Source organism: Pagrus pagrus, assembly GCF_965226575.1.
Source record: "Pagrus pagrus genome assembly, chromosome: 4".
Classification (NCBI taxonomy): Eukaryota; Metazoa; Chordata; class Actinopteri; order Spariformes; family Sparidae; genus Pagrus; species Pagrus pagrus.
Window position 1 is genome coordinate 15,699,987 of NC_140188.1, and position 16,694 is coordinate 15,716,680.

A 16,694-nucleotide genomic window follows, 5' to 3' on the forward strand; every position below is an offset into this window, starting at 1 on the left:
GGGAGAATCGACATCACATCAAGGCAGGCAGAGGGATGAGTGAAGCATCAAAGTGACAGGATGTGAGCCACAGGAGCTGGTTAGCAACAAGTCTAAAAATCGCTTAATCGTTAACAGCCTTAGCTGTAATCCTCTCTCAAGCCCCTGTTCAGGGAAATAAGCAACCAAAAGGGCTAAGGCTCACTAACAGTAGTTACATGTAAGTATGAACTAATAGTTTGGTTGCAAGAGCTGATGTGTATATATCTTATATTCATTTTTGTAATACAATGCAGTAACACCAGACTCGGACATACTACATCAATGAATAATTAAGTAATGATTAATTCACAAATATCTGAATCAACTGTATATTACTTTTTTCATGAGTTGTTCCTGATTTATTATGAACCACCCACTGACTGGCAGGAACTAGTGATCACTCATTCATTACTAATTATTAAATCATTAGTTTCTGTTTTTGTGTACCTTTAAGTAAAGTGAGACATCATACTGAGGAGTTAGCCAATAGACTCACTAATTACTGAATCATTAATTACCCTTAATGTTTACTTTCAAGTAAAGTGAGACATCATACTAAGTAGTTACCAAGTAGACTTGAATAACGATGTTGAGTAACTGATGATTAATTAATTAGTATGACTAAGTAATAAGTATTTAATCGAGTATACTTGGTCACTACTCATTATTATGTTTCACTTTATCTAAAGGCACAAAAAGAGTAACTACTGATTAAGTAATCAGTTATTAATGAGTCATTACTGGTTAGTGCCACCAAAAAGTTGGTTGTCATAGTTAATCAAGAACACCTCACTACTTTATGAGGAAAGTGGTCAGTATGTCAAATCACAGATATTCATGAACCAGTCATTACTTAATGGTTTATAACTATAGTATCTTAATTATTAAGGAATTACTCATTAACGATTCATTAACTATCAAGTCGCTCCTGATTCATTCCTTACTCGCTCCTTAGTAACTACCCATGTTATTGTATACCTTGTTGTAAAGACACTAATAAATGGATACTGATTTTAGCGTCTAAAAGATGCTAACATCTGTATCTAAAAGATACATCAGCTACCTATTCACAATGTATACTGTGTGTGTCTTCTTTGTATTATGTAATGTACCCATGAATAATACAGTGCAGCACAATAAGTGCTACCAATTTAGTCACATACCATGGGAAAACATGTTTGTTTCATCATACTCCTTCTTACCTGTGTTGTTTAGGCCAAACAATAGGGGACATGATATGGCGAAAGACAGTACCCACACCACCGAGATCATTACTGTGACCCGTCTCCTGGAACTGTAGCGAGTATTGTAAAGCATTGGCATCGCAACTGCTGTGTAACTGTGAGGGGGGAAGAAAAAATAGACACTTTAGTTTGAATCTATGAAAACATGACATTCAACAAAACAAGGGGGGTATGACAAGGTCAACAAAGATGTGTGGTTGGTGATCACTGGAAATCTTAGCTCAAAGGAGGACAAAGAATGTGAAGCCTACAAGTGGTTAAGGCAAAAAAAAAAATCCCTTTGGAAACCGCTATGTGCTGTGGACATGAAGAGGAGGAACTGTAAAGAGGGCTGTGTCTCAGAGTAAAGACCTTATCATTTAACCTCACTGCAATGGTTGACCTTATTAGTGGGTTTGTGGTAATCGCTAGGAAATGCACAGCTTTTTACCGTGTGTCATGCATTGATTTTTGTGTAATTTGGTCTAAAAGACTTTAGACATAAAGCCAAGTGGGTAAGGCTTTTACTAGACTATTTTGATAGTTATGGAGAGGGTATGGAGAGGTTTTCCAGTCCCAGGAGTAATAATGCACAGTACTTTTACAAGGCCAAAAGACAGAAAATGACCGGCTTCACTGGGAGCACAGTACATTATTTGTCCATCTGCACATGTCTGACAATCATCTGAGGCTCAGAAAAGCACATAAATAATACTATTATTGTTCTCCATTTTGAAATGTGGTGGTAACTCACAAAGAAATGTAGCCTTGTGCCAACAAAGGCAGTGAAGAAGAGCACTGCAAGCTAATAAACAAGGATATAAAAAAGGAACATGTTCGTAAGCTTTGTGAATGCTTTATGAGGAAGGAAATGCTTTCAATACATTTGTTTAGCCTCAAGGATGCAAATGATGAGTTTTAGTGAGTAACATTGAATGTTAACATAACTTCCTTTAAAAGAAAACTTCATAGGAAACATCTTCAAGCGCATCAAAATTTAATTTGAATGTGGAAGAATCTGTGCTGCATATCATTTATGGCTGGTTGGTAGTACTAGTGTAAAAATAAGCTACAGCACTGGAAGGTATGAGAAAACTGATGTGTTTTTTGAGCATTAGAGCATGTAAACCCGTTCTAGTAGTGACCCAAAATAAAGTTATGAACCTAAAAATGAGCATAATATGTCTCCTTTAATTCATTGGAGATGATTCTCCAAAACTGTTGTTATCAGGATTAGCATTATTATAGGTTATATCACATTAATATGATTATTATGTAGAGCTTTGAACTTATGTAGTTATGTAAACAGCTTAAACAGACTTTAGCTTTTCTCATAGTATTTGGAGTATTTTATTGTATGTAACCATATGACTGAGTGCACAAACACAAAGTCTTGTAAAATATTTTTGTTCACGTCATTCAATATTTAAGATTCAGGACTAATTAAATTGTCATTATACAACAATAAACTGTATAATGAAAGTCATTATGACTCACTGAGAGCATCATGATAGGGGAAGTACCATTATAAACAATCTGCCTTTCGGCAACAAAATGTTTTTAATCATTTTTAGGCCTATTAGTCTGCTTTCAGAGATGATGTTGCTGATTTGATTGGCCATTAGTGGAAGTTTCAAATTATTCATCCTTTAACAAGAGACTAGGCTGACTGACTATTCTCTCTTCTGGCCTGTGGTCAAAGTAAGCTGTCGAGACTCATGCATACGCACAAAATAGAGCCCATATTGTGATCCCCTCCTTTTGGCTCCGCACTTGTGAGTAAGAACAAAGTTAGTAGAGACAGAAACAATCCTTTGATGTATAAATTAAGATGCTGCCTGGAGCTGCAGAATTGATAAAAGGAAAGTGGAAATTTTTCAGTGACTCTTCACTGAACTTTAATAAATCAGCGTTACACGGGTGGACACTGAAATGTACTCAACATATCGGGAAAAGGGAAAGTGATCGTGTCACACTCATCACATCCTTTTCATGATTTATATTCACAAGTGCACAGCAAGCGGGCAAATAAAGCAAGTCAAATAAATAATATCTAAATGTTAATATCCCTGCTCTTCCTCTCTACTCGTAACATTCATTTCAAATACACACAAACAATCATCCACCATGGGATTATTCACACTAATAAGATTTTTCTCCACATACGGTGGACATTTGCATTCTAATTCAATCACTTCAGTAGGAGTTGAAATTGTGCCCGTGTGTAACCACACAATGAATATTTATTTTCCATATGTATTTAAGATGAAAATGCAGCCAAGCAGAAAATCATGCAAAATAAAACTTGACAGATTTCTGTAACATGAAAATATGGAAAATGTTATGTTCTTGGAATTCTTCATTTATAACAAACCAAGCTCTCACACTTTCAGCTGATTGTCAGCAGTACATGATTACTTCCTACAGTTCTTTATTAAACGTTGAGCTTTACATGCCCTTCATATGAACAGCCTTTGCTTCGTGATCTACTTTAATAGAGGCGCTGCCATTAATCACAGTCATCATGCAAGTGACGGCTAAATAAGTGAGTTATTTTTGTACATGGCATTAATGAATCCAGAAGGTCTTGTGACAAAACAGGCACTGTTGTGAACTGTCACTTTAAATGGTGCTTTCTTTATTTGCGTAGGCTATAATCAACATTTTTATATAACAACAAATGATTATGTTTGGTTGTGCGAGGGGTCTCTTGCAATAACAATCTCACAGCAAAGGATCACTTAGCGCTGCAGTTCCCGTCAGCTCATTGTTTGTTTTTATATCACTGGTTTGATTTGCTCTCACCACTGTCTTTCATAGCATCGTTTTCAGAAGCAGCAGGCTGCTGTATTGAGTGAAAAGCTTTAAAGATCTGCACAGCACCAAACAGCAGACGGACAACGTTTCCAACCAGCTGGTGAACATAGTGGAGCATTTAGCAGCTGAAGAGCCGGATATATTACTCAGGAGTTGTGAGAAAGAACAAAACAGAACTAACAGGAGAGTCAATTTTGGACTTATATCTATCAGGTCAATGAATATCAAAGTTCCACATCTGATCAGTGTATCAATATGGTAAGCTCATGTTTGTTCAACATACACATTTTCAACACGTAATATTGTGATGATGTAATGAGTTTTGTTTGTAGTGAGCACCTACATTATGTCTGACAGATTGTTACAGACCTGGGATTTGTACAAAATTCCACATAATGTTGCTTTAAGGATCCATAACGATGACCTTTGACATTTTGATGCCCGTATTGCATATATTGGGTACTACTGTAAAACATCTCCTCTCCTCTATCTTTACGTTTTTGTTGATAGATGTTTTTCTTGTGATGCCTTTTCCCCTATCTTTCTCTCAGCTCACGTTTACACACACGTTGTGTTACCTGATCCTTTTACGCATTTATTTTTGATTTATGTATGCATTTAGATCAACTAATGCGTATATATTCATTGACGTGATCCTGTGATTTGCCCACTTGTGTCATTGGTTGTTGAAGTTTGTCGCTAAAGATACTGCTCCACTGTATTGTTTGCGTTATACAATGGTCGACTTTGACTTTAATTAAGTTTGTGCTGACAATGTGTAGGTGTCCACAATTTTGTCATTACATTTCATGTTTCCTACGCACCTGTTCACAAGATTATACACACTCTTAAATCCTGAAATTGCTGCAGATTGTCATATTGAGAAAGTCACATTAATAACCCTGAAACATCTGGTGAGCAGTAACAGGCTATTCCTGAATGAATATACATGAAAAAAAGTGGAAAGTTGTGAAATTCGTGTCTGGAAAGGCCATTTAGTTTGTATAAAGACATATGCATGCAATTAGTAGCTGTCTCATCTGTTATTCAGAAGTAAAGATGTCCATCTAAAATCAATTCAGGATGCATGACAGGCAGGACTAAACAATCTGTGCAGTGGTGAACTCACCGATCAATGCTGATGGCACAGAGATTGAGGATGCTGGCTGTACACATCATCACATCGAGAGTGACAAAGATGTCACAGTGGATCTTGCTAAAGCGCCACTCTCCCACCACCTAGAAGAGAAAAACATCAACAAATGGCAGCTTACAGGAACAGTCAACAGAACAAAGTCGCTGCAAATGATGTGTTTTGCTTCTGCAACACAAAGCAATCCTGACAGTCAAGTCTCCTTGGATATTTTCTTCAGATTACTTTCCACACCGGCAACAGAAAGAGAGAGTAAAGAGCAAAACTATGATAAAATGAATGCAGAGAAAGGAAAGTCTCAACTGTTCAACAGTTCAGCAAAGTGCTCTGAGGTGTGAGTGAAGTCTGATAGAGAACAGATTGAAAAGGCGAGGAGTCGTTATCATATAAAGAGATAACTACAGGTGTAAACAGCTGTCATACATATTCCACAGTATACACAACATCCAGATGTTTTGTTACATTCATGTGATTGAAAGAATGTTACCCCTGACATGGAGGAAATTGACAGATTAGCTGATTGTTCAGTGAATACATGACTCTTCACATCTATTCACTGACACCAGGAGGAATTAAACACGATAGATTAGTGCAAACCTATAGACAACCTCACCCTGGGTGAGATGATCATCCTTTAACATGCATCCTGGTCTGCAGCCCCAGGTGGCGTTCGATCAAACACATGATCGAAACCTATTTGTATTCAATCCTCTGTGCTACACATGATCAAACCCAGAGATGAAAGATCATCAGTGATGCTCTGACGAGTCCAAAGCCGCCCACCTTGCCTGACACTACATCCTACCTGCCTCCTCTCATGGCTCTGTAAAGGGTAAGAGAGATGTGTGTGTCAGAGGAGAAACTCCTACCTCTCTGTGGATGATTAATCTTTGTCCCTAGCCTGTGTCTTCCTCACATTTAGCACCATCTTAAAGAGCTCTTTGCTGTCGCTGGTGTCTCCAACACTAGTGGTGATTGCAGAATGATCTGACAGCATAATGACTGCCCTTCTTCCTGTTGCAGCCTCTTTGTTCTTTTTTTTGTTGTTGCATTTTTCTAACCTTTTCAACATCTCCACGCTATCCACTGCAATCACTCTGCCTGTTTCTCTCCTTTGCTACCATCACTCAATTTATTGTCCTTCTTTATATGACAATCTACTGTTGCTCCTCTCACCAGCTCCACCAACACAAATCTTACTGTTTTACATCCTCATTAATGCTGCAGCTCAGCATTACAGGTTCATATGGCTGCAACACAAGTCTATCCATGTGAGTGTGGGGAAACACATTCACTGAATGTTAAACTACTGCGTCTCGTCTAAGGCATGAAATCAACACAAATACAATGCTAAAAGAGGATAATTATTGTGACATTCTGAATGTGGGATATATGCATTTTCTCAGTTTTGTCGTTGCTATTTGACCTATTTCATGCATCCTGACCCCTTCTCCAACTTCATTTATACTTATTCACTCTGTGCACATTTGCATTGCAATAACGACCTAGAATGTATCACCTTTCTGGTTTAATATGCAAAGGTAAATGTTGTGAAATTGAGTTGAATTGAAGTAATGGGGGCTGGTGAACTGTGAAAGTGGGATAAATAGCAGAATTCATAACTCGTCTTGGTTTTATAAAGACAAAGATGAGTTTAACCCTTTTGTAATTTACAGGTATAATTACATTTTTGTTTGTGTCAATCTACAGTACATGGAGTCGTTGTATGTCTGTTATTCTTTTTTTTGTGATTGAAGTAACTAGATTGGTTGTCTTGAAAGGATGATGATGGGGTGGGGGATAAGTTGCAAAGCAGGGGAAGGAATTAATATACTGGAATTACTTCATATGTTGAGTCTGTTGATTGATAAACTGCAAAAAAAGTGATTTATTTTCAATTTGAGATGTCTTAACCAAAATACACTATGCATTTCATCTAAAACCTGACAGTCTTTATGGCATTAATGATAAAAATTATTTAAAATTAAAAAAAAACTCTGCTCTGATCTGAAGCAGTTTACCGACAGTAGGGGGAGCTCAGAGATATATTTTTAACATTTGGATTTAAACGTGGATGCATCTTCACTCCTGTTTATTAACCTGATTGCAGCATGCAGTGACCTGCAGAGGTGACCTCCACTGTTGTGTGTTTATGTAGTGTAATGTTGACTGTTGATTGGAACTTGAAGGGCATAACGAGGAGAGGGGTAAAAGAAGAGAGATAACCAGAGTCTTTGGTGGTTCAGTGGTGGTTAAGTGGTTGAATTTAAACACACAGACACACACACACACACACCCCTAATGTGTGTCATTTCTGACTATCTCACAGCTCATTTTGGGGTGAATTAACACTTGTTATTAACACAAGTGTGGTGCAAAAAAACACTAGAAATCATTCATTCGCCATCTTCCTTCCTCACTATCTGACTATCCTGGAAGTTACAGCAACAGACAGAGTGCACTCAAACAGGTGCTAAAAAACACATAACAAACATTTTCACATATAACCTCACATTACCGATAATAAAGATGATCTTGGCAGAACTGGACACTTTTGACTTCAGTTTTGAAGCTGATCGTGTCTGTGATGTTTTGACTTTAAGCATGTTGTCCTTGTATGAGTTAAATGTTGTATCCTCTATGTGATTACCTAACAAATTACTTAAAACTACTGCATGTAATCACTGTAATATGTGGAATACAATACACATTAATGACGTTTCTTCATGTTCATTGAACAACATGGTTTGGTCCTCTAAGAAAAAAGGCCATACTGAAGCCCACCCAAAGGTGAATCACTCAAGTTTGGCATGAAATTCCCCAGAAAGAAAAACAGTAGCATTTTATTCACCTTGACTTAAAAACAAACTCTGGACTTCGAGCCATACATAATGGTTCCTCCGTATGCTCTCTAAATCGGTCACACTTGGCAGAAAGCGAAAATTGCGGTAATTAATGCTAATTCAGCATTTAATAATAAAGGGCAAGTTGAATGCACTGCCCACACTCTGTGACTAAGCTGTCACTGTTAGTTCATGCTGATACATAATCAACACAAGAAACTCAGTCAGGCCACCGCCTGTGACGTGAAATTAGAAAATCATTAAGTCTTCTAAGATAAAGGACAGAAAGGAGTGTGGGTGCAGTGGGATTGCAGGTTGTTATGTTTAATAAAAAGAGACAGACAAAAAAAACACAATGTTGTGTTTGTGTCATTATGTGACGATAATTGAGTCTGTGATGGAAGAAGCATGCTCTGAAGAACATGAGATGAATAAACAAATAAAAACCTCAAAGCTAAAGCTGCTGTTAGCACACGATCTGACTAAATATTTAAGGTCACCTTCACCTCCACAATATATATGCAAATCTATAGAGATCATTATAAGCTGGCTGATGTTTACCTCAGAATGATATGAAGTATGTTTACCTCTCTAGAGAGCATCTGCAGACATCAGAAATATTAACTTTCCCACTTCTTCCAACTTATTTCCAAGCAATTATACCAGTCCAACTGCTGCTGTCTAAGTTAATCCCACAAGCCAAGATCTGATGAGCATCGACTCAAAACACATGCTGGGTAATACATTTTGACTTTGACAAGCACCCTGTACTTAGTTCTCAGCATAGTAATCGGGGCAGGACTCCTTTTTTTAGGAATAATATAAGGATAAATGGGTCATGTTATTGGCACAGAATCAGTTGGGACAGGAAACCATAAACATTCGATGTGTGTGTGTGTGCGTGTGTGTGTGTGTGTGTGTGTGTGTGTGTGTGTGTGTGTCTGTGTGTGTCTGTGTGTGTGTGTCTGTGTGTGTCTGTGTGTGTGTGTCACCATCCCCTCAAAGATGTTTTCAGGAAAACATTATGAAACTGTAATCAATTCCTAACCTAAATGAAATAATAATCATGATGGTTTCTGATCCAGATTTAAATTCCTGGGGCTCACATAAATTATTTTGTGGCTGAACTTGTGTCTAAATCTACCCGTCAAATAAATGAATTAAGAAAAAATAGCAACAACCCTGTAATGTATGTCTACAAGTACCCAGTTTCACCAACACTAGATTGTTCAAAGTTTAATTATGTCTGATGATAATTTATTTTCAATTGGGGCACTTCACTTCGTACATGAAGGACACTTTACTTGTCAGAAGGATCTGTGGGTCTAATTGGAGCGCTCTAAGGCCTAGTCCACACAGGTATTTTTGGAAACTTCGAAAGAAAAAATACCTCAGTACGTTACCGACTTGCCTTTTTTACTTATAGTTTCTATATATTTGTCATGGAGCAGGTTTTTATTTTAAGTTTAATTCTGTAGGTTCCCTCCTTGTGTGGTATATCTTACTTTCCACCCCCCAGTGAGCAAAGAGTGGTCTAGATCACATCTTTTAGACGTCATTTAAGGACATCCAAGTATCTAAAAGACGTCCTCTGGGGAGCCAGAATGAAAGTCAAGATCATGGCTTGGCCATGTCAATAGTCAGGCCATAATCTAGACATCCACTGACATCCAGAATTAGTTGAGAATAGATGTTCATATTGGCCATGATCTGGATGTCCACTGACAGCCAAAATTAGTTGATAAACGATATATAAACGTCTATACAACGTCCAGAAAAGACGTATAAAAAACTTTCATTCTGGCTCCCCAGAGGACGTCTTTTAGACGTCTCGGATGTCCATAAATGATGTCTAAAAGACGTGATCTAGACCACTCTTTGCTCACTGGGCTCCTGCCTGCGTCTGTTTTCACGCCCTTTTTCCTGCTTACCTGTCTTTCTGTGCTCTACCCCCGCCACAGTTTCCCTCACACAGCTGTCTTGCATCAGCCTCGTCAGCCCAGCCCTGTTCCCAGTGTTCTCCCTGCTTATCAGCTCCGTCCATGCTCTCGTTTCCTCCGCTCTTTCCCCTCACCTGGGTTTTTCTGCCTTTCTCCGCCTGCATCTCATCCCCTCGTTAGATTAGTTTTTAGTTCAATTTTTCTCAAGTCATCTGTTATTTTTGCCTGTCCCTGCTGTATATTTTAAATAAAACTTCATCCATTGAACTGCCTGCAATCCCCTGCATCTGGGTCCACCTTTTCTGCTCTCAGACAATGCTACATGTTCCAGGGCTGGTACAAAGACAATTTTTCCTGAAAACAGGACAAAAATGTTGAGGCGTTGAAACGTAACTCACAGAATCCTCTCGGATACTGCTATTTTTAATTGAAATATTGCCATGTGTGTTTGTGTCTTTCGAAATATAGACAATATCCTCCCTTTCGTCAATGTACAATCTCAAATACTCCACAATATCATAATAGCCTAAATAATCCAAGGTCATATTTGAAAATAATTCACTGATAAGAGCCAATTAGGAAGCCAACGTGGGTGTCTGCATCATTGTTTTCATAATGTCTTTTTTCCACAAATCTACACACTAAAAGCGTTTCAGATATCTTCCAAATCCCTTTTCCCAAAGGTCAGTTTTCAGTGGCCTTACAACGCTGTTTACATTTGTACAAAATGTCAAAATGCATTCTTTTCAACAAATATATGTGTGGACAGGGCCGAACGTCTAAGGAAACAACCCAGATGACGTCATAGTGATGTCATCTGAATGATCTTGGCTTGAGCCAGGAGAGTAAAAATGTATAAAGAAAGCCAGTGTTTCAAAATGGTGTCATGTTTAACAGACATGAGCCTTAAAGAAATAATGTTATTGATTTGCATTATGGGAAATGTAGGATTCTGAGGTTTGAACCATGCAGGAGAAGAACACTGAACATACCTCAGCATCTGCTGCTCAGATCACTCTTCTTAAAATGTGAATGTGAGTCCCCAAACGTTATTGTACTTCAATCCTAAATCCCTGGAATATTCCTTTAATCCATGATACTGAAGTAGCCCTCAACAGTTTCTGCTGCTTGCTCCTGTCCTCATTTTGTAAAGAGAGCTGCGTGACAAAAGTTTATCCAAAGATAAACAGAAAAAAGCTGGGGATACCAGCAGGAACAAGAGAGACGCTGACTGCTGAATAAGTGTTTGTGTAACCTGATGCTGGTTCTGCATGTCTCCACCAGTATAAAGTTACAGGACAGACAACCGTCAAACTTTTATCTAAATACATGCTATCCCTTGTATTTAATAAAGCGTGGGTGAAGGTTCAGAGTTCCACCTCTCATCTCTCTCCAAATGCGTTAAAAATAATAAAGCACACACCTGTGCAATTAAAACACTTGAAAGCACCAGAGACTCACTTTGCTGCTGTGATATCTAAATTAATATTTTACTGAAAAAGTTTTATACTATAATTTGGAGCTTTGATACGAGGCCGATTAATATTCAATTCCTGCTTTTTCAAAGCTTTGATGTAGGCTCCCTGCCTGTGGACACAGCTGCCCGTGTCAACAGAGAAAGGAAGTCAATAGTTTTAAAAAAAAACAAACACAGTATGCAGGTTGCATACTTCAACCAAGTTTTGTCTGATAACTACTGCTAGCAGAGTGCTGCAGTAATGAGTCCTTAAACCTGAAGGTAAGTTTGCATTTTTTGCACTCCTGGTTCTCTCGTCTCGAAGTCAGTGGGTTTTCAAGCTAAAGAGATTTTCATGTTTTGTGCTAAGACATAAAATATAGCAGTGAATACTCTAATCATGAATTTTAAAGCTTTACATGTTTTAAAAAAGGCTGTTGCTAACAAGTGGCTAAATGAGACTACAGAGGATGTTGGGAACCGTCACTACCCGATCTCAGGCTGTGTGCGAAAAATCTCTCACTACCATTTTGTAGTGTCATCCGAATGTATAGTGAGATTATTGTACCCTTGGCTCAAAGTATCCCACAATGCAACATGAAAAGTAATTCATGACAGATGGTCACTAACCAAGCATTGTATACCATCATGCATTGCACTAGAGGGAAAAATGAAATTACCCTTGTGGGGTCTCAAAGTGATTTTTTGTTTGACTGATGAGCTCACTATATAGTCTTCTATATAGGACTCCCTAGGAAGGGAGCAGTGAATGAGTTCGGCATGAGGTTTATCCAAGTGGGGTTGCTATACCTAGCTGACCTAGATGGTGGAAGCTCTTAAGCATGTGCTACTCAGATCAAGTTAAACATTAAACATCATCACGGCCAACGCAGAAACTTGTCTACTCATGAGGTCAACTTCACCTGCAAACTATTCCAACTGAAACTTGCAGTTGCAATTGCATTTAAGCCTCAAAAGAGCTTATTTTCTTCAATAACCCATTGGCTCACTGTTGAGGAAACCAGGGCGATGCTATCTTCCAGGTTAGCCTGCAAAATGACTTCATCCCTGATGCACTCTATGATCACAGAGAGGTTTTTTAGTTTATTGGTAACAACAACAAAAATAAGATTACTTTTTAGAGAGTAACACTTTCACCGCTGTGCTGTGTGTGCAAACAAACATGCATGGAGACACCCTATGGATTTATATACTGTAATCTGATCAGCGTGATAATCATCATGACTCACTGAGAGACACAGGAGGATTAGAGTCCCTGTAGTCTTAGATTGCCTTTCTCTACATCAAACAGCGTGACCTAAAGCCTGATGGTCAAAAATAACCCCTGGACCGAGGAGATAGACACAAGAAATGAGCAACAGTCTTTCTGAGAGACAGCCCGCATCCTGTCTGCTATTGATTCAACAGATTGGAGGTGATTTTATGCCAGACCGGAGTCTCTGTTGTGTTGTAGGCTGCACTGGTTAGCGGACATTGATGTGTCATAACTGCTTTAAAAAAAAAGACAGGTCTGCATTGTCCCACACAGCGGTGAATTTAAAATGATGTATCCCAGAATTAGGAGGAATTATTCATAAACTTCTGACCTGCGACTGACTAGACAGGTCTGACATTTTAATGTTGTCACATGGTGTTGCTACATTACAGGCCTTTAACCACGGCATGACTGATATTTGCAATGCTGATGTGAAACATTTTATCCGTCACCCTTGTTTCACCTTGAGCCTCTTGACCTGCTGATGACTGCTGGCAGCATGCTGGGCTCAAACCATTTTCACCTGTATTTTACTTGCTCCAGATGCCAGATAAATGTCTGTCGTATGCATAATATACTTTCGTATTTTTTGACCTCTTAATGTCAAACTGAATTCTGTGTTTGAAATTGATTTTCTTTGGGTTTGAGTCTGCAAATCACTTCCTTTTGGTTTCTAATGCTTTTCCAATGACACAAGATAAACACACAGAGAAAAAGAGGTGTACTGTACATACAAAGATAGGGAGAACATGTCATGTCAGGTTATTTATTCCTCTTCCAGTATGTATAAAGTGTGCGTGGGTGTGTGTCTATCTCCATTATCTTACCTCTAAGTAGACGACCCAGGGCATCACCAGTGTGGCCACCAGGAGGTCAGCGACAGCCAGGCTGACGATCAGGTAGTTGGTGGTAGTCTGCAGAGCCTTCTCTCTGGACACAGCCATGCACACCAGCACGTTGCCGAAGACGATGACGAAGATGAGCAGGGTGAGCAGCATGGCATAGTAGTTGTAAGGGTGCTTGTGCTCCCGATCTGTTTCGTTGAAGCCCCATGTTCCATTATCAAAGAAACTGTCGTTGTAGGCATACTGGGTAAAGACATCCATTAGCTGTGAGTGACGAAGGCCAAGAACAGGCCCTGAAAAACACGAGAGGAAACAGTGTTTTGAATGTATTTATATTAATGTGAATGGTTGCAGTTTATGAAGCAAAAACACTGTAATGTTTTTTAAGTGCATCCGTGCAGAAATTGCTTCGCAGAAGCAACTTGTCTATTAATCTCTTCTACCCCACTGCGCCCAGTAATGGCTTTATCTTTATAATACATTATAGTGGAGGTTCCAGAAGTGTATAAACTGAAGTAAAATGCATCCACCACATCCTCATCTGATATCTCTCATCAAACTATAACCATAAAAACCCTGCTATCTTTAATGAACTCCAAATGAAGACTTTAAGAGGTTCATTTAAGAACCTGGCAGGAATACAAATGCGTCCCCTAACAGCTGTGAAGTCTACACTCACCACAACATATTGTGAAGTATTAAAGCAAAGCCTTTTTCTCCAGCGCTGCAACTTTTCTTTCGTTTACAACGATTCAAGAAGCTTTAGCAAAACACACAAAAAACACTTTCAGACTATTTATGTGCAGGTGAATAAGCTTTTTATTTAATTTCATTGTGAGAAAAAAAACAGGTTATCCTCAAATGAGACTTGAGGAAAATTGTACTTTTTGTTGAAAGACTAAAAGTACTCTGTGGAGTTTTGTTGTAAGCAAGGGCAGCTGCTTTCAAACCAAAGCACACTGCATGCATCCCCAAGGCCTAGAGAACATTCTGAATGCTTTTCCTTCCTCATAACGATTTGCAAAAACAAATTTTAAAATATTTCGAAACCTGTATTATTACAGCCAGGTTGAAATAATGTAGCAATCTTCTCCTTCCTTGGATTTTGTAGGTGCCTTGCTATATTTCTTGGCACATTTGTCTCTTTTTTTAGATTTTTGTGCTGGCTGTGTTTTATTATGAAAATTAACAAGATGTTATGCTGTTGTTTTGGTGTGTGACTTCCTGTCTGCTCTGTGCTGAATTCGGCTGAATTGTTGTGCTGCCGGAGCTGCAGCGGAATAGATACGCAAGGCAGTGGAGCCAGCAGAAGTAAACCCATAGACTAGAGTGAAACCTATCAGCACCGCTGCTGTGACGGAGCGGAGCCGGACCGAACACAGATCTGGTGGAATTTGGGTGTAAGTGGCTTTTGTACTTAAACCTAAGCAGAGCATAAACACAACACCGTGACGAAAGAGAAAAAGAAAGTTCAACCTAGGCAAACTACCAAATTGCAACATAAAAATACTTCCAGTTATAACATATCTGTGTTTTACTAAATGAAGACATCAAATACATTTCTCCGTGGTGCTACTTGAGTTCAAACACTCTCCAAGGTATGTTGAAGACAAGCGGTATAGTTTGGGGTTGGTAGTTGACAGGTTTGCTTTCAAAGACGGCAATTAGTGTTTCTAAACCTGAGTGACAGATTGTTGTAGAAACAAACGTACCAAGAAACAAAAAGCAAAGTCAGGTGTCAAGATAAAAGTATCAGAACTGGTGAGGCAAGCAAACGGTGGAGCTATCTTCCCTTTGACAGACAGTTGCCTAATTAGTGGTAACGTGACTGAAAAGCACCCCGAGCAGACTTAATGTATCTTTTGTTTAATCAATGATGAGCATTACCGCACATTCAATATTTACATTTGAAGTGTTTCTTGCTTGCATTTTCAGAATCAAATACATTAATAAAACATCTATGTGTTTAGCCACAATGCATCATTATGTATCATCACTGTAAATAAATCCTTTAACAACCTTGTTGCACTCAGTCTTACTGTGTAACACCTTGCATTTGCTGCACTGCAAACAAAACATCACATATACTGTGCAGGATATGATTACAGCCTGGATGTTCCCGGTTTATGAATATTTGAAGTCTGTTCACTTTGATGTCTGTGTTTTTTGCATCATTTCACCACTCTTCAGTGTTTATCTATGTCATGATTGACTCTATATTTCATCCTGCTCTCTGATTTTCCTTTGTGACGTTATGAAAACCCACAGCTGCAGACTTAATGAAGCCGCACGTCCCTTACGAGAATAATGTCAGAAATACACCGGCACATCTTATTTTACAAAACTCTTAGCCGTGGGGCTCCCTCATACCTGGATTAATGCGTATGTCATTCTCCACTTTCCCGGCTCCATTTTCAATCCCGCTCCCCTGTTCACTCACACCTTAATTGGTTCTGCAGTCTCTCAGGCTATCGCTCCCGCTGACGAGAATCTACTTCAAATCCCCATCTACATGTATCTCGTTTTACCTGTGCATCCAATTTCACTTTCACAACCCAACAGTTATTTCCTTTCCCTTGTAACTGTTTCTGTATATCATTTTTGTCTTTGTAATTTAACCTTGTTGTGACATGTACGACGTCAAAGTTTTTTTGATTTTCAGCAATTTCAGTACATACACACATTTTGTGTTTGGTATCTCTCCCTTAAGTACCTGCAGGAGATGCTATGCAGTTAAGATCTGTCATGGTGTGTATTTTTTGTTTGGTCATTTCCTGTTTTATTTTGTGGATTATATCCTCATGCGTTGTGTGTTTCTTTGGACTTTCTGTCTTTGTCTTTTTCCGAACCTTCAGCAGAGTACACCTGTGTTTCGTTAGTTAAGTAGTTCCTGTGTAGCCTATTTATAAGCCTGTGTTTGTCCTCCCTCTTTGTTGATTCGTCTGCCCGTTCCTGCGTCTGCTCCTGCCTCTTGTGTCCTCTGTGTTCTTGATTTGTCCTCCACTTTTGTATTACTCTTTTGTTTTCTTGGATTATTTTTGTTGCCAGCTTTTTTTGTGGATGTCAACTTTATTTTAACTTTATTTTATTTTTTTTATTTCCAACCTGCATGCCTTGTGT

At 38.7% G+C, this 16,694-nt stretch overlaps 1 protein-coding gene across 1 annotated transcript in view; it reads right to left on the reverse strand.

The window, feature by feature from the left end:
* Positions 1-16,694, reverse strand: part of drd2a (dopamine receptor D2a) — a 46,049-nt gene that overhangs the window by 7,002 nt on the left and 22,353 nt on the right. Inside the window, exons 2-4 of the mRNA XM_084351357.1 lie at positions 13,557-13,867; positions 5,191-5,300; positions 1,224-1,360 (exon numbers count right to left, since the gene is read on the reverse strand). Of these exons, the coding sequence (XP_084207483.1) occupies positions 1,224-1,360; positions 5,191-5,300; positions 13,557-13,835 (526 nt within the window). The 5' untranslated portion in view covers positions 13,836-13,867. The remainder of the gene's footprint in view (positions 1-1,223; positions 1,361-5,190; positions 5,301-13,556; positions 13,868-16,694) is intronic.